The sequence below is a fragment of the Bipolaris maydis genome (genome assembly GCF_028858645.1).
Source record: "Bipolaris maydis strain C4 unplaced genomic scaffold PSV08scaffold_13, whole genome shotgun sequence".
Taxonomy (NCBI): domain Eukaryota; kingdom Fungi; phylum Ascomycota; class Dothideomycetes; order Pleosporales; family Pleosporaceae; genus Bipolaris; species Bipolaris maydis.
Window position 1 is genome coordinate 1,308,270 of NW_027093869.1, and position 23,318 is coordinate 1,331,587.

Consider the following 23,318-nt stretch of genomic DNA (forward strand, 5'->3'; position numbering starts at 1 on the left):
GTAAGTCAGATCGGCGACATAGCGTCTGCAAGGTCACATGGAACGCCTTGTTGCAGTTGCTTTCTACTGCATCTGCGGCCGTCAGCAGCGGACTTATCAAGCTTCAACAACATTCCCATACCCCCATCAGCACCGAGTCGTTTTGGATCCGGGTGTCATCTGCAAGCAAGTATTCAGCAAACTGATGGCCCTGAAGAACTCCAAATGCTATTCTGGCATTACTTCTTCGACATGGCTACGATGAGGGAACGTGATATATGATCAGAGGCCTGCGCAGGATCAAAGAACATAGAAAATCAGGAGAAAAGCCACTAAAGTGGTCTTCAGATAGTGAAATACGACTGAGATAAAGACTGTATTACCTAGGCGATACACGGCCCTTCAGCTAACTTTGTCTCTTTTCATTTTTTTTAATAGAAACCCACCGCTGCGGTTGCGTCCATCCATTCATGCATTTATTTATTTATTTATTTATTCATTCATTGATTCATTCATTTATTGTTGAGAGCTTATAAATTCCAAGAGATCAGCTTGGTTCTTACCATAGCATGCAATTCATATCGCCATGCTCTATGACGCCTAATCTCATCACACTCAAAACAACGCTGTCTGTCTGTCTAGTGGAGATGGTTCTTGTACTTAATCAGTTCCTGTGCATAAGCTATAAACCAACCCCACTGCGCCATAACACCCTCATTGAAGCTTGTCATGTACCTCTCGCAAAGTGTTGCAAACTAATATCACCATGAAATTTAGTACGTTCTCCGACATGGGCAGGTGTTCCATAATCGGGCGGTAACCCGTCATTCTTTGGAAGCGATTCTGCATGGAGCTCGAAGTGATAGGCAGGCGTTCGATCCAGTTCAGCCTCGCCACGTTGGCTGAAGTAGTGGTAGTGATAAACCTTAAAAGCTAGGGTGCTTGTATTTCCATCTGACTCCGAGACCTTCTGCAGTAGGCGTTTGAGTAGGCGTTTGCTTTCAGCACATTTCGGTCTCTTGCAAATCTGCGAACTCCAACCTAGTTCCTTTGAGGCGTTACCGGATCGATGCTTTTCACAGAGCAAGCAGCGGTCTTTCTCCTGACTGTAGTTCATATTGTTCGCGAAGATGATAGGACTATTGAGAGAACTCTGTAAGGCCAGCGCAAAGCTGACAAGACTCGTGTTCTTGTGAGGTTAGAGATACGTCACAAAGCACCTGCTGCAAACAGCAGAGCATGAAATGTTCACACTTACAGTACCGTGACTGAAGAATGCGGCTTCAATTCTGCCAGCAGCGAAGACACTTGCACCTGGATAGAAGTTGAATGATATGGTTCAGATGATGCTAGTTGCTGACGCTTAGCAGGAAGCGAATAAGCAGACCTTGCTGGCAGATTGTTGAGATAATGTGTGTAAACGGGAAAATTTCAAAAAGAAGTATGAAAAGCCAACAACAGGACGCCTCGTTGTAAAGGCCGCTTACAATGCTCACCCGATGCACAAAAAACGAGCTGTCAATCTGAACCTGGGTGAAATATTATCTCTAAATGTACGCTTAGCAGCTGCACCTAGAATGCTGAGATTTCCTGGTCTGTGTAAAACCGTGAGCCATGCCACGTTCCTTGATTCCGCGGTGTTTTCGATGTCTGCTTTGTGACCCTCTCATTTCTGCAGACACGACAAGGCCCCTAATCAAGACGGTGGCTCGGCTTCGCCACGTAAAAGTGTTCCGTATTCATTGAACCGTTTACCCAAGGAATACGATACAGCTTAAGCCAAATTTGTTGTAAAGTCCGGGGAGGTAACTGCATTATGTCGTGTGTAGTTGGGTACATGATCCTATGCCATACTGGTTGGGGGCAACCCTGGCAGTTATGAGAATCTGGACATCTGTCGTGTGTTGTCTTCGTAGCTTGCTGAAATCTTCTAGTATTGACTGCTCTACGGCTCCTGTGAGTGAGAGACGAAGACTATCGACAGAATGCAGGCCGCAAAGCATGGCTGGATGAGTTGCGAAACTTGAACAGCAGTAACAACGAATAATAAACAGAGCATTGTGCCATAAAAACAAGATTTTGTATAAGTCTTACTTGTAGCCAGAGTCTCCTATAGATAGACCGGATATGGTTAGGGTTTTATTTACTGACATCAACTATCTCCCGACATCATTGAATGTTCGCTCGATGCGACTCTATAGCCAAAACAAACTCCCTCTAAGTAGCTATCCTGTGCCTCTTGATGTTCTTTAAGGTATAACTTCTCGAGTTCTACGTTCTTCCTGTCACCCTTTAGGTACAACTTCTTACATTCATCCCGAACCTGTTCGAGTTTTTTGTTCTTCTTTCTCAGTTCAATAAGCTCTTTGATGAGCTCCGTGATTTCCTTTTGATCCTTGATTTTCTCCTTTCTTAGTTCGTCGTTCTCCTTTTCGAGTTCTTCGCTCTTTTTTTGGTAATCAAAACACGCCTGCCTTTTCTTATTGAGTTTTCGCTTGAGAGTTAGGTTTTCTTGCTCCCGATTTCTTCCAACCCTTCGAGATCCTTCCAATTCACTTTTTAAATAAAAAAACAGCCCGGATTGGGGTTTCGCTTCCTTATGGGGCGTACATCCATCGAACCTCTGTGGTCTCGTCAGTGAGTTACGATATGATCTTGGCGAAAGACTAACAGTATCCTGTAAAAGCATGTTTTCCTGCTGTGATCCAAGAAACATTGATCGTTCCTTCAACCTTTTGTCCCTACTATTAGCGGTTTGGATGATATTACAGTCTTCGACCGAGTAAACGTCGGAAGAATGCTTTCGGTGCTGTGTGTAATTGATCTTGTGAAATATTAGTTATAGGAAAAAAGATGCAACTTTACAAGCACCTTCATATGGTGGCCACTGACCTCTTCTTGGCTGTCTGGGATCACTATGACTTTGTTTGTGTCCGGTCCTCGTTGATCGCCTAAATCCCACTTGGGAGGTGGTCAGCACTGGTTTGTGTCCAGATATCTTCCATACTTGTCGAGAACTGAGACAGCGTCCGGATCGGCGCGTCACCCCTGATGATTTTGGCAGCTCTGATAAGGGTAGTCGAGAATTCATATTGGAAAAGTGATGTATCAAGGTGTGATGGTTGAAGAGAGGCTGGCAGGACATACGGGCCCTTTTTATACCCTCCTCTGCCCCTAGACACAACGCAGGCACCAGTGTCGCCAACTGACTCCTGCCGCCTCTATCTTGGCTGCAATGCCACCCCCTTGATTTCATCTTCCCTGCCCTGTTGCTGCCGTGGGCGGCCGGATCAGGCCTGGCCAACAGCAGAGCAAGAAATCACACATCCATGTAATGGGGCTGAGGATGGCGTGACTATGGGGGCTGGCTGATGTTCCACCACTACGAGGTATCCCTTTCCTGCACTCTGCTCTGTCCCCGGACAGTTGGGAGGAGTGGCATGGACCGATACTGCCTCTGATTCCTGGCGCTCCTTCTATCTCTTCATATGATGTATTTATGACGACGACCTAACAATTAAGAGGCATTAGAAACGTCTTGCCTACCTTGCTGTACGGGATGTCAGGCCATATCATTAGGGCATGACTGACAGGGTGCGGCGTATTTCAAAAAAAGAAACTTTTGATCAGAACTACAGGCATGGCTTCGGATGCTGACAGACGGCACGGCCGGGCAAGCAAGGCCAGTGCTATTGCCACTGCCAAGTCCACCACCGCCGTCGACAGCTTGGTCTTGTTCATAGTGGCTGTTTCAAGGAACAGCACTCTCTAACCCAATGAGTTCGTTTTGTAGTAGGGTGAGTTGAAGAAGGCTGGAGTCTGGGATAACAACGAGATCGACACGTTACTGCGTCTCGCTCTGTCTCTGGACTTTGATGGGTGATTGTGCTACGCTTGTATCCGTGGATTTCATTCTACGCTTTGATCCATAGCCTCAACAGAACCATTGACAATGCCACTAGAACGTGACGACCTCAATTACAAGTTCTTGTTCATGCATAGCTTTGTTCGCACGCGTGAAGACGATATTTTGATGTAGAAGATTTTCTAACTATTCTATGTGCTCTAGCATGCTCTAAGTAGCCTCAATGGCTCTCTTCTTCTCTTGTGGGTTCAAACGCTTGGATGTGCCAAAAGTCGCCATCTAGCGCAGCCCACCCGCCAAATCTTCGCCTACCAAATGTATCATGTGGCTGTGCTTGAATTATGCTGATTGGACAATTGGAATGCTTCCAATAGGTGTCTTTAATGTGGTTTTCTAAAGATTCAGCAGGCACAACTACGTTTTGCCCCATACGAACTTCATCTTGGGTGATTGAAATATTTTTGCAGCCATCATACCGAAAAATGTAATCCATAAGTGGGACCGTCTCGACATAGCTTTCACCTGAGTGCTGAAGCTTGCTCGAACGTATGGACTCGGCATGTTGCACGAATGGAGTGTTCTGACCAAAGGGGCTGCAGAGATTATCTGTGGTGGGCATAAATCGCCCGGTAACAACAACACCAAACGTTGATTCAAAAATGAGGACGTCCAGCAAATCTGTAAACTCATCCACCGCTGGTCTATCGACAATTAGAGATTGACGCGTTTTTGGCATCATCCGGAGGGTTGCACCCCATATGTCACGGACGGGCCAGTATGTCATCTCAACATAATTTCCCGCTGGGATGAGCGCGATTTCAAAGAGCGTGATTGAGTCAAGCCTGTGTGACACACTATAATTTCCGAAGTGCTGGTCTATAGTATCACCATTGAGCTTTATTGTCAACTCCTGTACATCACGAACAACGACTTTGACAGACAAAACAGCGCAGCTGAATGTCCCATAGCGAAAAGATGAGGATCCACAAGTCTCAGTGGCGAAAGCTTCCAAAACAGTCGTGTTCTTCGAGCTAGCGACAACTGTCGGGATCAGCCCTACCCTCATCGTCGATTGAACGAGCGCGTCCATAGTGACGTTCGGCTGGACCCAAGCTATGGCTTCTTTTAGTGAGATCTGTATCAACCCGTCCACTTCCGAGGGCTGGCTGGAGCCACCATTGTGTTCCTGGGCAAGACATTGGCTGCCATGATCCCGAGTACTTATTATTTTACGGGCTGCTCGAAGGACGTTTCCCCATGACCTTCGATGGTGCTTCGCTGAATGTACTAGCATCTGCGATGACTGGGCTTGTGCGAACAATAGATTTGCGTATGCTTGCAGAAAGTACGCGACGAGTGCGGGATAAAGCTTGCAGCCAGTAAGCGATAACCGCATCACCATTTACAGTAAGCTTTACCAAAGCTTGGCATGAGCCCCGAATCTCTCGTTCATGATGACCATAAGTAGAAACGGCAATGTGATTACCCAAATGACGCCTACCTTTTTGCATGGCAGCAATTGAATTGGACGCCAGCCCCACTGAATCCCTGTACCGTTGATTCCCTCGCATTCCCCGTCCACCAGCGATTCATTGTTTTTTGATGACACCTTCGTCAGGGGGTACACCTGGCATGAGGAACCCAGAGTATGCTGGAGCATGTATGCACTTAGCACAGGATTACAAAGTCCGACACATGATATCCCACGCCAAGTGCTCGCTCAGTTTCAGCAGATATTCTAGCCTCGATGTAAGCACTCCATTCCCTATTCAGAAAGTTCGACAGAGGTGCCCAGGCTGCCGACACTCATTGGTCAACTGAATTCTTCTGTTATTTGCGTCCTTCGAGATGCTCCTATCCAGGCAAGAACTATATGGCCAAAAGTTTACCGGTAACTACTCGTCGACAAGAGGATTTTTTCAAAAGTGATGGGAAGAAGAGACTTGTATCACCTGGATATCTTCTCCATCTCCGCCGATTCGGAGAAGAATCTTGGACAATTTGTCGGCGTTTGATGCTGCAAAGTTGATGAATTTACACTTGTGCGTCTTGACTGTGAAAGAGAAAGAAAAATATCTTAAGTCGCTCTGGGATTTGGTGTGGGATGTGCCTACTGTCGAAGAGCTTTCACAAGAGGGAATGAAACTAACATTATTCGGAGACGGCGCTTGTGCACTCAAACAGCAATTGCACGCGACAGAACACTATCTGAATTCTTACGGGAACAGAAGGCTCACAATCTACATGTTGGGCACATTTCCTGTATTCACGCCGACAGCGAGGCTCGACTCACTAATCGAATTCAGCACTACAAGACATACCAGCCTCGTACGATCTTACGGTGACAAATATCGACTGGGCCACATTCGCGCTCTTTTGGACACTGATGCGAAGGGAGACTTTGTCATGAGTTCCAGTGTGCCAATGAAACTGTCCAATAATCTTATCAAGGGGTCATGGTATAAGGTTGACGATGTCCCGGATCGTACAGTTGGTTTATGGGTGTATGTGCCCTCTTTCTGCGACCGTCTTTCGAAGGAAGTGAGACTGACACCGATGGATTGGTTGCGGATGATGAGAGCAAGTCCGCTGCTCATCTCACTACCCCGTGTCTCTCCCAAACCAACATCGATAACGACATGTAACAAACGAAAGCTTTGCAGTGACGCGCACAACACTTTACTCAGATCACTAGGTCTTATTTCGACGCTGAGTCAGCTGTTTTCCTTCTGCACGGGACGTTGTCGATTGAGGAAATGGTCACTCACAGCTGCGGGTATACAATCTCTGGAAGCAACTCCCCAGGAGCAGTTTTCAGGCGACGACAGTTCTGAGCGCCGGCTGACTGCATACTTGAGAACACCTCCTTTTGGTGTTCAATCAGGTTCGCGCGTAAGGATGGAGCTCACGCAAGTGCCGAACATACGCTTTTTACTCGACGTAGCCAATCACAGTACCTTGGGCTTGACTATCACGATTGCCTAGGCCATACACAGCATCTGGAAGGCACTCGCATGACTGAAGAAACTAGATCACATATGACTAGATCTCACATCATCACAGTTCCCTTGTACGGAAACTAGGTGGGTGGAGCACATCAGTCCAGACACAACAGTCCAGACACAACAACAGCATAGAGCGATTGGCTGCACCTTGATTCACGTTTATGCCCTTTCGAGGCTTAGGGTAACGAGCAATATTTAATAATCACGCCACGTCCAATAGGTCCCGTTTTCACATTCTGCCTGTGTGATTTTAGAGTGATGCACACCTTGTCAGCCCAGTATTCATTCGTTTGAGGGGACGCTAGAACAACACCACATGCGTCCTCTATTGATCGATCCCTCTACAATAGGTTTGCTTAATCTTTGAACAATTGAGGGCTTGGGCGCACATGCCTGGTGTATTAGCACCTAACAAGTCCACACACAGGGATTGCTGGTACTTCACAGCTTGTTTGTGCCATATTCCGTACACGTGTGACACTCCAAGCACTGTTCAGTCATCCTCAGCCTACATCCTCTTGAGTTCTCTTTAACTGAGTGGTAATGATCTGCAACCAGAACGCTATTCTAATCTTCACTCAGATGCCGTGGCCATATCGAAAATTCAAAAGCGCTGACAACATCCACTAACATGAGACCGCATAGCTGATTATGAATTCAGAGAGGCTATCAAGTAGCCCTATTCCAAAGTATTTCCTATTTGTTTGAAAGAGCTACTTTCTTCACGTTTTGTTGCTTGGGTTGAGGGGTAGGGTTATCTTGTCACCTTGAATTCAATTGTAGTACTTGCACAGCTGCTGACTATTTCTTGGCTCATTCAATATGTGCTGACGTATAATGCTCTTAACGATTTCTCTGAGAGTATCATGATGATTTCCAATCCAATCATAAAACCGCGAACCGGCTCCCATGTATTCGCTTCGATGTGTTCCAGTTATATCTGTCGACTAGTTAGTACATATAACAAAACCGGTCTACATCAGCAACCATTCTATGCCGAGGAAACTTTGGACATCCGGCGAGGCAAACCCTACATCAAGCTTAAATTGAATCCGCGAGGGGAATAAGACCTGCAAACAGGCAAATAATCGACGTCATTCCCGACTATGACTCTGTGCAAGCCCCCGCAGCCTATACACAGGAAAGGATGCCACGAAAACACCAATGTCTCAGAAATGCAGCAGATGGTCAATCACCATTCGGGATTTTTGTCGCAGAAAACCAAAAAACCAATACTATATTCTTCTTCACCGAGAGTCCTTGCTATTGTAGGATCCACTGGCTTTCTTGGACCGTACATCGTTGCGTCCTTGCTGCGGGAGCATCCCGAGTGCAAGATTGTTTGCTTCAATCGCAGAAACTGTGGTGAGCGGCGCACCATATCAGCGTTGCAGAACATCATGGGCGACATATCCTCCGTGCGACGACGTTTGGAGTTCCTTGTCACTGGCATCATGAGCCACGCCAGAGAGCCGCGCCAGGATCCCATCGCCAAGTCAATGCCGCAGATAAACGAGCTAGTTTTCAACGCCTGGGATACCAACTGGAGCAAATCCATTGGTTCTTTTGAGTACCTATTAGAAGGGCTGCGCAGAGTCGTGGATCTTCTTGCTTCTGCCGGCGGCTTTACTAGGATCACTTTTATTTCTTCAATCTGTGCTGTAGGAGACTGGCCACTTCGACATCCTGACCGCCCCATCATTCCAGAAGAAGTAGTATGGGATTGTGACAGCGCAATGCCAACTGGGTATGGCCAGTCAAAATGCGTTGCAGAGCAGCTGCTTGCCAAAGCGCATGAAATTGCAAACGTTCGCGTCAACATACTGCGCGCGGGCCAGATTGGCGGACCGGTGAGCTCAAAGGATTGTGCATGGCCGCGTCAAGGCTGGCTATATTCTATCATACAATCTTCCATAAAGATTGGCGTCTTCCCGAAGCACGTGCAGCCCTTGGATTGGATCCCAGTGGACGTGCTTGCACACGGCATAGCGAACTGTCTCAAGCGCCCATGCCCATCAGACGGCTTGCAAGTCTTCAACATGATACATCCCCATCCAAATAGCTGGGATCTGCTGCATGAAGTTTTGCGCACAAGGTTTGGAATTCCGGTTCAGTCAGTTGATATGCCCGACTGGTTACGAAGAATGAACCAGGGTAACTTGAGAATACACAACTTCTTGAGTACACAGGGGAACGGCAGAGAGACCAGCATGATATACGAGAACGCCCGAGCGAAAGAGATCTTGCCTCCCATCAGTTCAATTGATGCGGATCTATTAGTCACATGGCTGCGAGGATGGGGACTTTGGTCGCGAGCGAAGATATAGGAGATGGATATTGAGAATAAATCGCTTGCTACAGACCGAGACTGACCATGTCAATTTTAGTTCTCGGCATAACTACGTAAGAGTTTTCGTGTAAACTGCAGGAGCAGTGTAGAGTGTTATTCACAGATATATATCGTGGCACGATACGTGGTCGAGCTGAAAAGATCAACGGCAGACCCGCAATCGAAAAGATAGAAGTAAGCTGATAGGTAGTCGCTGTGAACGATTGATTGGAGAAGGTGTCTGTGTACGTACGAAAGAAGATCGCAATGACTATATACTACAAGCTAGTGACGTGATACTACACCAAAATATACCTACAAAAGGATTTTACTTTACAACACACGTGTTGGAACAAACTACAACAGCCTCTTTCACATGCTTTCTCAAAAACTTGATGCACAAAAATTCTCCATGGTACCAAGGAGCTTGGAACTACACAACTGAATATTGTTTTTTTACTTAGATTTGAAGCGTAGGTTTGCCTCTCGCTCCTATGTGCATGCTTTTCGGTTTTTTTATATTTGCGAAGCAAGAACCGAACGCTTTGCCGTGCTGAGCTCCAGTATCGACTCCTGTGCGCGCTGCTGTGATAATTGTTTTGCGCCTATTTGCTTGGCTCTCAGTGTACTAATCGCATGCTCATAATAAGAGAACACCTGTTTGAGTTAAGCCAGCAGCCACCCAACCAAGTTTGCACTACTGACCTTTCGTGGGCACCTCATGTACAGGATTTTCACTGGGTATCTGTCGACTTTCGAGTCCTTCCAGATCACCTCGCCCACCCATCCATCGACATCCTCATAGATCCTGTTTATTCTAGGCTGACTTTTCTCCCAAGTGCTCATTCGCATCCTTTCCAAAACTCTTTTTAGTCCTATCGCAACTTTGGGCAAGCGTCCTCTGCGTTTCGGTGCATCTCTCAGATATTAGCAATAGCCAGCATTCAAAGCAGACATCTTACTGTGTAGCATTGTCTCTGGAAAAGGTTCTTGGTATACAGTGATCACCCTAAGTGTACGTTGGAGATTTTTATAGGTGCAGGAACAGCGCAGCGCAAAATGTTTATCTTGCAGACCAGCGAAGACTCGATTGTAGCTCATATGGCCGTCCCGTATGCCTAATTATGCAAAGCACTTTGTCTGTGGCGCGCGGATAATGCTCATGGCGGCTGCTTAAGCAGCAGTGTTATTGTGTGAGCCTTTCCTCAGTATTTAATAGGAAAGCACATTATGGGTCTAGAGAACCTTAAGACGGATTACCGACAGTCAATTCATCTTCAACATTAATCTCAACTATGACCTTGAGATTCGACTATAAAACGCTCTGAAAATATGAGTCCACAGTCTTAATCACGTAGAAACAGCCAATATATACCTAGATTTGTATGGAACTATTAATTAATGTGTTGTAAGGTACTGATGAAACCGTGTCAAAGATACCTGTGTCAACATGCTGACGACGTTGACGTTTTGGCTCTATCTTCCGTGTAGATATGTTTGAGGACTCTTATCAGGGGTATTTAGCCTTTTCGGAAGGTATATGTCCTTTGTTCGAAGGCTGACATGATGAATCGACCATTGGGTCAGCAATTTGCTTCTTGTCTGCCATGACATAATTTTGTTCAATCACCGAAAAGCATATAATGCCGTTTCTCTTTCCATACACTCGGCATTACTTCTCGCTCCGTATCGAATACTCAAATGGGTTCATTCGGTGATTTTTGCGCCATTATAGCAGCGTATACGAGATGAGATCCCTCTTGCGCCCTTTCCAGTGTCAAAATCACGATACGTCTTCGCAAACTCTTGCAGGACACAGCGACCGCATCAATTCCGTGGCATTTTCGTATGATTCGAAGTTCCTAGGGTCTGCATCGTGTGAGAAAACTGTTAAAGTATGGAAAGCATCTAGTGGCAAATGCTGGCACACATTGAAAGGTCACCGAAACTGCGTTAACGATGTGCTTTTTTTTTACCTGGTTCCAATAAGCTAGTGTCCACATCGTGCGACAACATGATAAAGATCTGGGACACACAGAACTTGGAAAGCGTGTAAACCTTCGAGGGTCACAAAAGACTGCGTTACCTCTGTGGCGTTTTCATCTAGCTTGGATCAGCTAGCGTGAGCATCTTGCGACAAAATTGTTAGACTTTGGGACATGAAGACCGGTCAGTGCGTAACTACATATATTACATGGCCATGTTGACGATGTTACCTTTGTGACTTTCCTAGAGGACTCAAATCAACTAGTGTCTGCATCTTGCAATAGTGGGATGAAGATATGGAATTTGGACCGCACAGAGTGCATACAAACTTGGAAAGGCAAACAGGATTAGCCAACCCCGTGGTGTGGGCAGCTGGCTTAAGACTGTCAGCTTCATACGTGGTAGCAGAATCCAAGTATGACCTGGTGATGTATGGCGAGAAGAGCTACGTAGCTTAGTCCTTTCACCGTCACTCCCTGTTGACATAATATACTAATGTCCATCTCTTAGTGACGCAAAGCATGACGTGACATAAGCAACCAATCAGTTTTCTTGAATGAAAGACCGTTTTCCAATTCTCGTGATTTGATTGATTGCTTGAGCACGCCTGGGTTTGCGCCACATAGGGATGGATGTTACAAAAAAGCCAGTTTTCTCCAAGTAACTATTGGGCGATAACATATAGGTGTAATCTCATTGAAGACTTCAAACTATCAAAGTGGGTGATACAACGGTACGCATGTCAGAAAAATGAAGTTAGCATCTCGGTACAGAACTTTCGCCGTGATTGGCACCAAGATCTGCGTACGCCTTGATACTTTTGCAACAGCTAGAAGCACTATCCCTCCCTTTAAAACTTTAGCTACTTGATCAACTTTAGTTAAGTTTCATGGAAACCTTACGGGTACATAAAATTCATTTCCTTTTTCATTAGTCATCGCACCAACGCTATGGAGTGAATTAATGACGAGCTTCGTTGTGCTATTCACATGTAAGCGGCTTATGGAACAAGGCAAACCTATGTTATTTTATTGAAAGCTAATTGCTAACTAGTTAATGAGCTTTGGGTTTTACGTTGAGCAGACATGAACTTATAGCACGCCAGTTCCCGCAAGTATTTTTGAGCAATTAATCGGTGTGCTAAGAAGCTTTTATATCTGCTAGAAGATACCCGAAATGCTTTTCTCATCGCTCATATGGAGTAGTTTATATTTTGCTTCATTTGGTGGCTCCGCTCATGCTTTGGCCGCAGCCAAGTACCATGAGCCCAGCCATACTTCGGCAAACTCTCTCAACGCTCTTGCTGGCTTTATGCCTCAAAGTTCCCTTGTAGCTCCAACTGGTCAGCTCAAGCACGTTGTACTGGGCCTCGGGACTCAAAATTACACATGTGCCAATGGCGGAGAGCTTGACGCACCCAGCACCACAGGCGCAACAGGTATCTAGAGTTCGCACTATGACGAGGATACTGCTGACATACTGAAAGCCGTTCTTTACGACATTGGTAGCAAGCTCAGTACCAACCTGCTAGCTGCAAAATGGAAGCTTCCAGCGATATCTGCTCTTACCCTTCTCTTAAGCATCCATCCACAAGCGTTAGACAGCTATTTAAAACTGGAAGGCTTTGACAGAGTGGTTGGGCACCACTTCTTTGGAATTGCAAATGGCACGAGCCTACCAATCTTTGCCTTTGACCAGCTGTCTGAGCCGCCTTATCCCATTGCCCACGTTGAAAAAGTTGAGGAAACAGATGCTCCTAGATCAGCCTACCCCGGGCTGCAGCAGGAAGGGGCGGTTCCTTGGCTGCATCTCACCGACGCCGGCTCTTCTGTGGGAGGTGTTGATGCCGTATATCGCCTCGAGACAGCTGGTGGAAAGGGACCAGTGGATTGCCAAGGTCTACAAGGCAGTTTTGAAGTCAATTACGCTGCCCAGTGTGAGTCAAGTCCAAAAACGTTGGCCCGGCTGTAAATAATGGAATTGACTAACGATAATTCAAGACTGGGTGTTCGGACCCAGCGAGACCTCCCGCAATTAGCCGTTAAAAATCGTCTACGCGCAAGCTTACAACACCCGGGAAAATACCTGGTTGTGCACAGCGAAGCTAGGGTGCATGATATCAAATCAATAGAGACTCCAGATGGCATAGTCATGTTGTCAAGTATCTGTGCTTCAGTTTGCTTTTCCTTATAGTATCGTCGCATCATATGCAAGGCTTTTGTGTTCATCGACAGAAATAGAACGCGAGTAGCCAAATGAATAGACTCTACAGACACAAGAGGCTTACAATCTACTCAGTTTTCTCTCAGGAGACGTTTTAGTGACTGCTGACACAGCAGAACTGCTTGCGATGATGGCAACATAGAGTGCTGGTGATTCATTCACAGAAACAAAGATCCCACTAGCCTAACTAACTACATCATTAGAGTCGTTGAGGACGAAACGTTCAATGGCGTGATTATGCTGCCCCGATATATTTTGTAATAAAGGATATGCCATCCTCTAAGCTGATGTTGGGGGTGATTACGATTTTGATTTACTGTGCTTGACTGCATCTAACGTTAGCTCTTACAGCTAAGGGTGACCAGCATCAGGCCAATGACCTTGATTTTTTTGATAAAAGGTTGGCAGTGATGCCAAAACAAAGCGCCCCAATGTTTGTGAAGTGGCCGTGCTCTCAGCAGGTATACATCCCCTATACGGGCGATTACGACTCATCCCTGCGTATGTGTGCACAAGTGGCATTTGTGTCTCTCAATATGCATAGGTACGTTGGCCTGATGCAAAAAACAGAGCGCTGATGCGACAGATAGACCAAACTTACCTTGGCCTCTCATTCGCCTGGCAGTGTTCTGCTCAGAAGAAGCCTACAGCACTGCAGTTGTGTCTAGCGCACCGCAGTTCAATGCACTCCAGAGAACATTGGTTAGCCAGCGAACAGTGGAGTCGCATGGAAAAGTCGTTGTGGTTGCTCTTCCCGGCACCCAGGGCATCAAAGACTGGATAGTAAATTTCAATAGCGGCCGTCATGATTCAAGAGATATAGTCGGTCTGCCTGTAAGTCGATTGCGCACTGATACAACTCGACAGGAGCAGAATCTATGCCATGGCGGTTTTTTGAATGCTTCTAGATCGCTCATTGATCCACTAGCAACCTGTCTGAACAACTACGAAGACAGGTCGACGCTTTTATTCACAGGCCATTCCGCGGGAGCCGCCACAGCGAGCCTCCTATATGCCCATGTCTTATCTGAAGTGACGTCTCGGCTGGTGACTGTCACGAAGGATTTTACAAACATACACTGCATATTATTCGGATGCCCCCCGATATCGACCGACCCGCTGCAGCATCATCGGCGGGAAGACGCCCGTTCTTCCCGCTCCCTGTTCCTGTCGTTTCTCAATGACGGAGACCCTATCATCAAGGCAGACATAGAATATATTGCGGGAAAATTGAAAAAATCCAAATCTGCTCAATCAGATACTATCGACTGTGGCGGGGAAGACGGAAAGCGCAATGAAAGGTTGTCTGGCCCGGCTCTTGATAAGAAACGGCCTAAAAGATTATTTGTACACTCGGGCCGTATAATACTTTCAAGAGTGGACGTTAATCATCCCTCAGTAGCACTTTTTAGGGAAGTCGCTAATGACGAGCTCGACCAGAAAGCGGTGTTGTCCTGGCGAGTACACGGTATCAGCGTCTATAAAGCAAGGATAGAGTCTTACAACGTCACCAACGACGAGACTGAGACCCGTGCTGTTCATCAGCATAACAGTAACAATCATATTGACGATTCTACTACAAAAATGCGTGAGGGAAATTTGATAGCATGGCTACTTATGGTGATTCTCTAGATGTAAATTACTGTTGCTTAGCTGTATCGAGAACAAGAAACAAAGCTCTCTCTTGCGACGGAATGCAGCAAGCGCCGAGAAGTGTCTAGATCAAGTGCTCTTGATTGGGACATGCATCATGTCAGAATGTGGGCATATATTGGGTGGTGGACAGGGTTAGGGTGTGGATCGGGCACCCGGATTCTGTGGATTACTAGTCAGATCAGACAGCGCGCGTGGATCACCGTGTTCGATCCCTTTGATCAGCACGGATTAGAGCAGACAACCTTATCATCAATCAACACTATCACTCACCAACCAATTGATTTACCCATCTTTGATAAACCATCACAATCTGACACATCAGTTCTAGAACAGCGGCCTCGATGACATACATCCAACCAATTGATATACAAGGTAAATGCAGGGTGTTTCGAAAATGTACCCGCCTGAAGAACATTAAACTCAGGTATTGAACTGTAGTGTTTTTTAACTACTGAGTGGTCTTGATTCCTCTATACTGAAATGGGTCGTGATGGAAGCTTGCACATTGTTAGAATTCTGAAAGCCGCCGGGTTTTGGGGTCTAGAATCACTAGAAATAGATGAGATAACTATGGTGACGAGATACTAGGCGTATGATTGACTGTATATAACACGATAGTACTTGGAAGACAAAAAGCGCTATACGTATTTAGTGGCTTCTCTTGAGAGCAGAGAAAATGATTGGATATATGTTTTATATCATTAGAGGTATTTGTATGAAGGAGAATTAGGTATATTAAAATGTACTATGCGAGAGCGATTCGAAACGCAGCTCTATGAAACCTATTTTAGTCTCTGGGTGATTTACGCCACACATTCAACGGTTTCTTTTCTTTGCAAACGCTGGGTAATAATGTTTTTAAGCGCCTGTAGACCTTTACAGGCCGCGAGGCCTTCTGTATGTCTAATCCAGCTTGCTGCATAGCTGATACACTGCTACTACTTTTCATATCCTACAGAAGTTGCTGAATTATTGGTAGTAGCTGTATCTTATATAATACCACGATGGAAATATAGAATGGGAAATAATGGCTTAGTTGGAGTTGTGATTAGTTCTGCTACTGAATGTAGAAGCTAGGAAATGCTACTTGTAGTCTATTAGCAAGTTTGCTATAAGTTAGTAGTAGAGAAAGCACTAGTATAATTTTGATAATGGGTGGTGTAATCGGGTAATACGAGTAAGCTTTATACATCTTTTGATGATTATAAAGAAAGATGGTCTAGACATCGTATACTGGCCGCTATTAAGAAGTTCGGCTGCTTAGGAAAGGCATAGCCATACGCAGCTACCTGAGCTTTAAGCCACTTCTCTTTGAAAATGTTAAACCTGTTGAATCCTATATTGGCCTGTAATGAAAGAGTGTTTTAGGAATCGGAGACGTTTGTAAATGCCTTGAAGTCGATTTTAGAATTCTGGCTGAATTATTATGCACTAGCCAGCCTGTAAGAGCCTTTTATCCATTGTTGATATAATTAATCTAACAGGCCACATAAGTCTTAGGAATCTTGGAGAGCAACTATACGCAGAGTTGGAGAATGCTTACCCGACACTGAGGAGCACAGAGCGCGCTCTGCAGAGGGATCATCCACATCCGAACCAGCACGACCCGAGCTCTGATACACCTGTCTCAAGCTGCGCAAACAAGTCACCCATACCATCACCAGCTCTCGTAGAGCTTCGAAACCACCTTATTGCAGCGCATCCTGAACGCGCTTCATCACCAGATATCTTCGACATGACGAGCGAAGATTCGAAAACGCCTAACTCAGAGACATACGAACCACAGGACTATAAAACTTCAGTGAACATAATCTCTGGGACTGTGAATTGGGGGGGCTCCTCTACGACTGCTTGCTCCGTTGACTCAGAACCCCCCGAAGGCCCCCCCGAAGAACCCCTACGAGACTGTCAGCCAGTGGTACCCGGTTGGTTCAAGTACGCACATATGCCTTGACAACGGTCGCTACGAAAATTGCAGTAGGCTAAAAAAGTGTGGAGTTCTCGTAAAATCTAGTTCGATTGCGTATCATAGTTAGACGGCCTTTCGGATGCAGGAAGGGTCATCGCGGTAATTGACATATCCACCAAGATCGCCTCGCTGTGCTATTATGGCCTCGATGTTTTTCTACAAGGGACGCGACGGGCACGTAGAATACTCAGAGTATTACACCTTGTTAATTTCCCGACCTGCTACAATGCCCAACATATAGTGGAATATCTAAATTGCATTCTCGATGCTTGGCCTAAGTACTTACTGGAATGATTTGAGTATATAACCCATTAATCTGTTCTTGAGGATGTTAGATGCAGCGCACGGTTAGGTATCAGAGGCTTAGCTTGATGGGCAATCTCCAAAATCATTGTTGAATGTACAAAGGCGTGCAATACTATGAGCAGCCTTACGTATGCTCATCTGCAATATCATACCAGAAAAGTCCTACATTCTATCGGTCTGTTACGTTGTGTCGTTGTTCAACTCTCATTCTCGTCATGGAGGAAATGCAAGTTGTAAGTCCATGCTCGACGGCAAGCATCACGGCAAATGAAGAAAACTGGACGCGTTGAATATTTTGCTATAAATACTCGAGCAACACTAGGTGTACATCATGCTACAATCTTTGCAAAAAAATCTTCATATATCCGTCCTGCTTCGCACACTCGCGTGGAAAGTTTCCTGTTCTGCGTATGTCGTGAAGGAGCTCCTTGAATGAGTTGAAGCATACCACCGGGACATCCGGGTTTCGACGGTGATCCAAAAGTGTATAGAGGTTCACGAAGCGGGATTTGAGAACCTGGAATTGGTCAGAACATCAGGTGCAATGGTACCACCCTACATAAGATGTATCATGGGGAGATTTTCAAAGAATAGTCCGAGGACGTACTCTCTTGCATTGCGTTTTTGATTTTGGCTCATTGCTAAGCCCGAGTTCTTGGCACAGGCGTTGCCAGCGAACTAATCCGGTTGTCTTATCGCTATGGAAGTCGATCTCAGCGTTCAAGGCCTTCACAAGATACTCGCGCTTTTTCTTTTTGCCCCATCCCTCCTGGTTAGCCAAACGATCAAACTCCTCCTTGAAGGGCTTTGTGCGTTTGGGAACAAAGGGAGGAAATTCGTCCCAGAAAACGCATGTCTTTGAGGCTGTTTGGCGATGAAGCTCGATGCCGCCGTCCGGTAGCGCACGCCCAGACATAATTGCAGATTTTGCTCTGTAATCCACCTCGATAGTCAGGTTCTTATAACTAAATACTGTTGGGAGTTGAAAGAATTCTTCGGTTTGACTTGCTTAGCGTGAACTCTGTATGTGGTACTGGAGGATAGCAACGCATCAACACATAGCGCAAGGACATCTTGCAACAACGCTTCCGTGAAGCCTTCACAAGCATGGGAATAGCTTTTTGATACGATTATGCTGACAGATGTTCATCGGGCACGCTGAATTTCGTTCAATCCTTGGCGTTGCCTCTGTGTTCACGTTAGTACATCAGCAACTTATTGTGCACTGAGTACGGATTTTGCTTACTCATCACCCTCTGCGCGTTTACTGTACTTTTTTTTAGTGATCAGCATAATATCGCAAGGTATTCTGTATAGTGGAAGGTCTGTGCCAGTACAAATGAAGGCAGCGTTAAGTAGGGGGTCAAAAAAATCTGGATAAATCAAAGGCTGGTCACTACAAGCTCTTTGAATATACAGCTGCTGCACGTCTGATTTTCTGTATCTTAGTATATTCTCTTCTAGTAAAAGGACACACAATTCAGCTTTTCTTCCCTCGTTGCAGGGCTGGCACTTTCTCAAATACAAAGCGGGGCATGTCTGAATCCGAGCCTCCCATATCTGTCAAAACCGAAGCCGAGGTCTTCATAAGCGATGGCTCGAAGTTTGCTGGCATAGACTGGGAGCGTAGCTTGAGAGGCCGACTTGAGGAAGTGGTCCACTACGGCTTGACTATTCTGCCGTACGAGGAGATATTTTGCTTAGCGACGAAGGAGGCTTCCTCAAAACCATGGCCCGCGCCAGAATTGCAAAGATATCTAATTGGTCAACTGAGGCATCACGTTGACTCGGGATGCGCAGGCCGGATTCTGCAAAGGAGGCGAGACCTCCACTTTGGATACGCAGAAGCATTTTTGACCCAATTTTGTCTCGCACTGGAGAATTGTTGCACCAACATCCGACAGCAAAGCCAGAGAGACGAAGACGACAAAAGAGAAGAGATTTTATGGGTATATGCGCCAAGGCAGACTGAGCAGCCCTGCATCACTAGGCGACTTCCTAGCAGTATCACCGACCCCATAAATACTATCCTTAAGACTCTGTTAAAACTAGATACCTTTGGAGAAGATACCTTACAGATTAGAGGAGGTGAGGCGAACGCAGGACAGACGCTTAACCTTGATGCATTGACAGAAGCATGGAGAAGAGAAGGGTACCATGAGCACTTACTGCGAAGGTATGCCTGCTACAGGATGATCAAGCAAGCCCCGTCTCGCCAGCGTGAGGTCAATCTCTTCGTTAGTCAGCTGTTTGACAAGCCGTGGGAAAAGCGGTCCTGGGATCGAGTAGCCAACAGAATCGATGAGCCTGACCTTCGCATCCACTACTTGAGATAGCTCAACGGGGAAGAGGCCCCAGTAGTATTAGCGACAGACAACAAAAGAGGCGTCCTGCGTCAGACCATGCGCATCCAGAACTCCGTAAATAAGCGTTTCGGCATATCTCGAGCATGAAATAGACTTCTATCAGAGCCGTAGCAGTCTAGACCAGACCTGAAGGACGATGGCCTGTTGAAATCGTTGCAAAGATTCAAGCCTCGATTTCTTCTCTGAGATGCTACGTAGTATGCGCATCAGGCTGTGTTCTTGTACCATCACTCCTACTGGCTCGATTCGTGCTCATGATCATACGCATCTACTAAACGCGTCCTGCATATTCTTGCTGGTAGTCTGAGCGGCACAAGACCCAAAAAGTCGTGACTTCCATGATGCTACCTAGGTAAGGAAAGCGCATGTGTAGATCTGGATGAACAATTTTGGTGGGTGACGTTTCATTTGAGTTCTGACTCGGTACAGCCCTGCGAGTCTAAGTTAGCGTTGTGGGCAAGACCCCGTCACTTGTACCAGCATTGCATCCGCGGGTTTCGCGGACTCCAGCTTGCATTCGCGCCTGTGATGGAAGCGAACTACTCGCAAGAGCAGTGCCTTGTCTTTGCGATGCTCAAATCTGGTAACGGGGGCTGGGGGCTGGGGGCCGAACGCAACATAGTGTGGGTCAGCATGGTATGATCAGGAATGACCGTAAGCATTTTGAAGGATCATACGGCACAGTACGAGGCCACGCCACAGTGACCACGCCGCAATCATTAAGCGCTTCGTGGTAAGCAGCTTACACTTCAGTGCGCGCGGAGAGGTTTGCCGGACCATCTAGGGATAACGAGCAGTCTGTCACGGCTGCAGTGTGATACTGGGCCGTAGTAATGTGCCGTGTTAATCCGCGCAGATCATTTGCATAACATCACATCTCGGAGGAAGTCGAAAACAGGTCACAGTGGATGAACGTAGCTGCTAGCGGAAGCCCCTAGACTGTATACTTGAGAACTTAGCCACATGCATATCGCGTCTTCGATCCGGCAACTATACGTTACATCAGCAGTGCGGACAATACAGTTCTTGCTATCGTGTGCTGATGGTGATAACAGGATGCAAAGGCATGCGATCAGCTTTTCAACTGTGGGGCTAGGAAGGAGCTACGTACGTATGTAGCGTCAACCCGTCCTTGCATTTTGCATGGCGATCTGAAAGAACGCAAAACCTCCAGTGCCGGACCAGGCGGCCATGTCGCTTGCTGCAAACATGATGCCGAGCGCCTAACACGCGTTCCGGAGAAATTATCGCACAGTGACGAATTCCTGCATAGAAGCCGGGTCAGAGTTCTTGGCATAAATGGCGTGGTGCAGCGCGGCGTGCTGGCCGACGCTAGTAAAGTGTTGGAAGCTTGCATCCGCTCGCTTGCGGCGTAGCAAATTGCCAAACAGTCGGTCCATATCAGCATGCCTACCAAGCCAAAAGACTGTGTGATTTATTCCAAAGATCCGTTGGGAAGGTTCAGCGACCAATCTGGCTTTGTGAAGAGCAGTTTGCCACATGTTCTAATCTCTCTCCAGACTGAATCGAACAAAATTTTCGAGCTCTTGCTAGCATAATGGTACATGTGGTTCATCTCCTGCAACTGTGTCCAGGACACTAATTGTAGATCCAAGTCGTCCTGTATTCGTAAAGGGGATTTTCCGTGTCTGGTGTTTTCGCTGCTGGGGCTATCTCACGCGGGTCTATTCCGTCTCGTGGTGGTGAGGACGTTTATGAATTTTATTATTGCTTCAAGAAGCGTAACTGCAAAGGGTGCTTGCTAAAGTCAGCGGGCAACGAGTTTGAGCTCAAGATGAACATCCAGACATGTGTCGCTGGGTGTGCGCGCTGTGCTACGTGGCAGTTGTTCTTACAACTCAAATCAAACGCCGAGCCGATTTACCCGATAGAGAACGATATATTCTACGTCGTCCTTACTTACGAGCAAGTCACATGTTCTCAAGGAACAATATGGCAGTGAATCTCACGTCCCGGCTTTACCACTATCCTTGCTTGTGGCTAGCAAAATGATGTGTACAGTGTGAGCTCAAAAAGATATGGCTTGCTTCGTGAGGTCGCCATACTGGGGCTGCTGAGCCTTAGTTGCAGTCAGCGCAACTAGTAATGGAGACCTGCATGGCTACGGATGGTATCATACTTCTAGCAGTGCACAGTCGCCGGGCATCAACTAGAATTATTAGTATTTTCTAGTAGAAGATGACGGGATCATCAGCTTCTTCATAACTAAATACGTCGTGGGTAAGACACTGCAAGATAGTGAACGCGAAGTAGAATAGACCCTGATGACCGTTCTTGCTTGATGCAGTTCATATATCCCCATATATATAACAGGCCGTCTCATGCGCGACCTGAACACAACTTTTACCCTCAGCCTAGCCTCACGCACCCACCATGAAGCTTGTCAATCTAGTTACTACAACATTATCATTCCTTGCCGCTTCTCATCCGCTGGAAAGCCCCAAAACGGAGTCAAGCGATGTTTGGATTGGCCTGGACTTGAAGCAGTGTCTTACCGATGCCCACATGGACCCTCACCCAAAGTATGTCCTTACCACGAGCACAGATGGCAGGATGCCAAAGAGGTGTCCGATGGAATCTTCATAAGACTGAACTATTTTCCTGACAACCATAGTTTGGTAGCTCAGCAAGATACAGCTCGGGCCGTCATAGCGGCGTACAACGCCTGGGACATCGACGACATCATGGCCTATCGGTCACCTGATTGCAAACACCGCGTATTACCCACCTCTATGCACAGAGCCGCCAGGAGCAACGCCGAATACCGGGCCTACCTTAGCGAAGTCATGCACCTGTACTCGAATTTTACTGTCAGAACGCACGGACTCCTCAAATGTTTCTTCACTAACAGCTTCAGGTCACTATCAAGGAAGAAATACATGATGCTGGAGCGCGGAAATGTATCATACACGCATTTAGCAGAGCGGAAACGAAGATTGGGCCCTACGCAAATGAGTATGCATTGATTCTGACCTTTACAGAAGACGGTAGGAAGGTGACCAAGTTTGACGAGTTTGTCGACTCAGCGTACTCTGAGCAGTTTGTCTCAGCGCTAGCAAAGAACGAGACGTCTCAGTAATGGCACTGTGACATTCTTTTCAGTCAGTATGGCCGTCCAGTGGGATTGCCGGGAGTGGTCATCTGATTGCATGGTCCTATGCTGGAGGCCACGTGTACAGGATAGTGTTTATTTTAGGAAATTATGGATCCTGTTTGTAGCTTCACATTCATATCAATTTTGGAATGGGCACTTGCGCGTTGATATTCTAGCTGGAGCGTGACCCAAAAGAATGCCTTGCTATTGTCTTCTCTGCATGGTCTTCTGCAGGAGAGATCCATATAGGCATGAATGTCATTTTCGTTTCATGTGCAGCACGTCTGATTTGTGTTCACCATTTTCGTCATGTCATACGGAATCAGTATCGTTTAGGCTAATTTGTGGTTACAGGCCTTAGAGTATGTTTGAGAACCCTGAGTCCGTTGTTGCATGGAACGATGGTAATGTGCTGCGGACTTTAATTACAGCAGGGACGTACACAATTCACGCCACCCCTTCTGCCACAGCTCAGCTCGTACGATGTACATTTATTCTTCATTCAATATAACGCTAGTT

The 23,318-nt window shown here is 46.5% G+C and overlaps 10 protein-coding genes across 10 annotated transcripts; 7 read left to right on the plus strand and 3 right to left on the minus strand.

Annotated features, from left to right (window-relative positions):
• Window positions 1–2,131: 2,131 nt before the first annotated feature.
• Window positions 2,132–3,070, minus strand: PSV08DRAFT_186818 (uncharacterized protein; the record flags this gene model as incomplete). The annotated part of the gene is made up of 3 exons (XM_066091941.1): window positions 2,132–2,803; window positions 2,872–2,940; window positions 2,987–3,070. 3 exons carry the CDS (start codon window positions 3,068–3,070, stop codon window positions 2,132–2,134), a joined length of 825 nt encoding a protein of 274 aa, XP_065948522.1.
• A 994-nt stretch (window positions 3,071–4,064) lies between these two features.
• Window positions 4,065–5,437, minus strand: PSV08DRAFT_373788 (uncharacterized protein; the record flags this gene model as incomplete). Its single annotated transcript, XM_066093270.1, has 3 exons — window positions 4,065–4,152; window positions 4,321–5,117; window positions 5,399–5,437. 3 exons carry the CDS (start codon window positions 5,435–5,437, stop codon window positions 4,065–4,067), a joined length of 924 nt encoding a protein of 307 aa, XP_065948523.1.
• A 9-nt stretch (window positions 5,438–5,446) lies between these two features.
• PSV08DRAFT_373789 (uncharacterized protein) lies at window positions 5,447–6,829 on the plus strand (the record flags this gene model as incomplete). The annotated part of the gene is made up of 2 exons (XM_066093271.1): window positions 5,447–5,490; window positions 5,833–6,829. The coding sequence occupies 2 exons, from the start codon at window positions 5,447–5,449 to the stop codon at window positions 6,827–6,829; spliced, it is 1,041 nt and encodes a 346-aa protein (XP_065948524.1).
• Window positions 6,830–7,955: 1,126 nt separating this feature from the next.
• PSV08DRAFT_355269 (uncharacterized protein) lies at window positions 7,956–9,176 on the plus strand (the record flags this gene model as incomplete). Its single annotated transcript, XM_066092905.1, has 1 exon — window positions 7,956–9,176. The coding sequence occupies one exon, from the start codon at window positions 7,956–7,958 to the stop codon at window positions 9,174–9,176; it is 1,221 nt and encodes a 406-aa protein (XP_065948525.1).
• A 3,164-nt stretch (window positions 9,177–12,340) lies between these two features.
• Window positions 12,341–13,135, plus strand: PSV08DRAFT_187210 (uncharacterized protein; the record flags this gene model as incomplete). The annotated part of the gene is made up of 2 exons (XM_066091966.1): window positions 12,341–12,602; window positions 12,651–13,135. 2 exons carry the CDS (start codon window positions 12,341–12,343, stop codon window positions 13,133–13,135), a joined length of 747 nt encoding a protein of 248 aa, XP_065948526.1.
• Window positions 13,136–13,923: 788 nt separating this feature from the next.
• PSV08DRAFT_250841 (Alpha/Beta hydrolase protein) lies at window positions 13,924–15,019 on the plus strand (the record flags this gene model as incomplete). The annotated part of the gene is made up of 3 exons (XM_066092424.1): window positions 13,924–13,931; window positions 13,978–14,221; window positions 14,255–15,019. The coding sequence occupies 3 exons, from the start codon at window positions 13,924–13,926 to the stop codon at window positions 15,017–15,019; spliced, it is 1,017 nt and encodes a 338-aa protein (XP_065948527.1).
• A 1,375-nt stretch (window positions 15,020–16,394) lies between these two features.
• PSV08DRAFT_250842 (uncharacterized protein) lies at window positions 16,395–16,997 on the plus strand (the record flags this gene model as incomplete). Its single annotated transcript, XM_066092425.1, has 2 exons — window positions 16,395–16,422; window positions 16,528–16,997. 2 exons carry the CDS (start codon window positions 16,395–16,397, stop codon window positions 16,995–16,997), a joined length of 498 nt encoding a protein of 165 aa, XP_065948528.1.
• Window positions 16,998–17,652: 655 nt separating this feature from the next.
• Window positions 17,653–18,234, minus strand: PSV08DRAFT_355272 (uncharacterized protein; the record flags this gene model as incomplete). The annotated part of the gene is made up of 2 exons (XM_066092906.1): window positions 17,653–17,835; window positions 17,926–18,234. The coding sequence occupies 2 exons, from the start codon at window positions 18,232–18,234 to the stop codon at window positions 17,653–17,655; spliced, it is 492 nt and encodes a 163-aa protein (XP_065948529.1).
• Window positions 18,235–18,853: 619 nt separating this feature from the next.
• PSV08DRAFT_373792 (uncharacterized protein) lies at window positions 18,854–19,654 on the plus strand (the record flags this gene model as incomplete). The annotated part of the gene is made up of 1 exon (XM_066093272.1): window positions 18,854–19,654. The coding sequence occupies one exon, from the start codon at window positions 18,854–18,856 to the stop codon at window positions 19,652–19,654; it is 801 nt and encodes a 266-aa protein (XP_065948530.1).
• A 2,424-nt stretch (window positions 19,655–22,078) lies between these two features.
• On the plus strand, window positions 22,079–22,784 carry PSV08DRAFT_250845 (uncharacterized protein; the record flags this gene model as incomplete). The annotated part of the gene is made up of 3 exons (XM_066092426.1): window positions 22,079–22,227; window positions 22,320–22,515; window positions 22,563–22,784. The coding sequence occupies 3 exons, from the start codon at window positions 22,079–22,081 to the stop codon at window positions 22,782–22,784; spliced, it is 567 nt and encodes a 188-aa protein (XP_065948531.1).
• Between the last annotated feature and the right edge of the window lie 534 nt (window positions 22,785–23,318).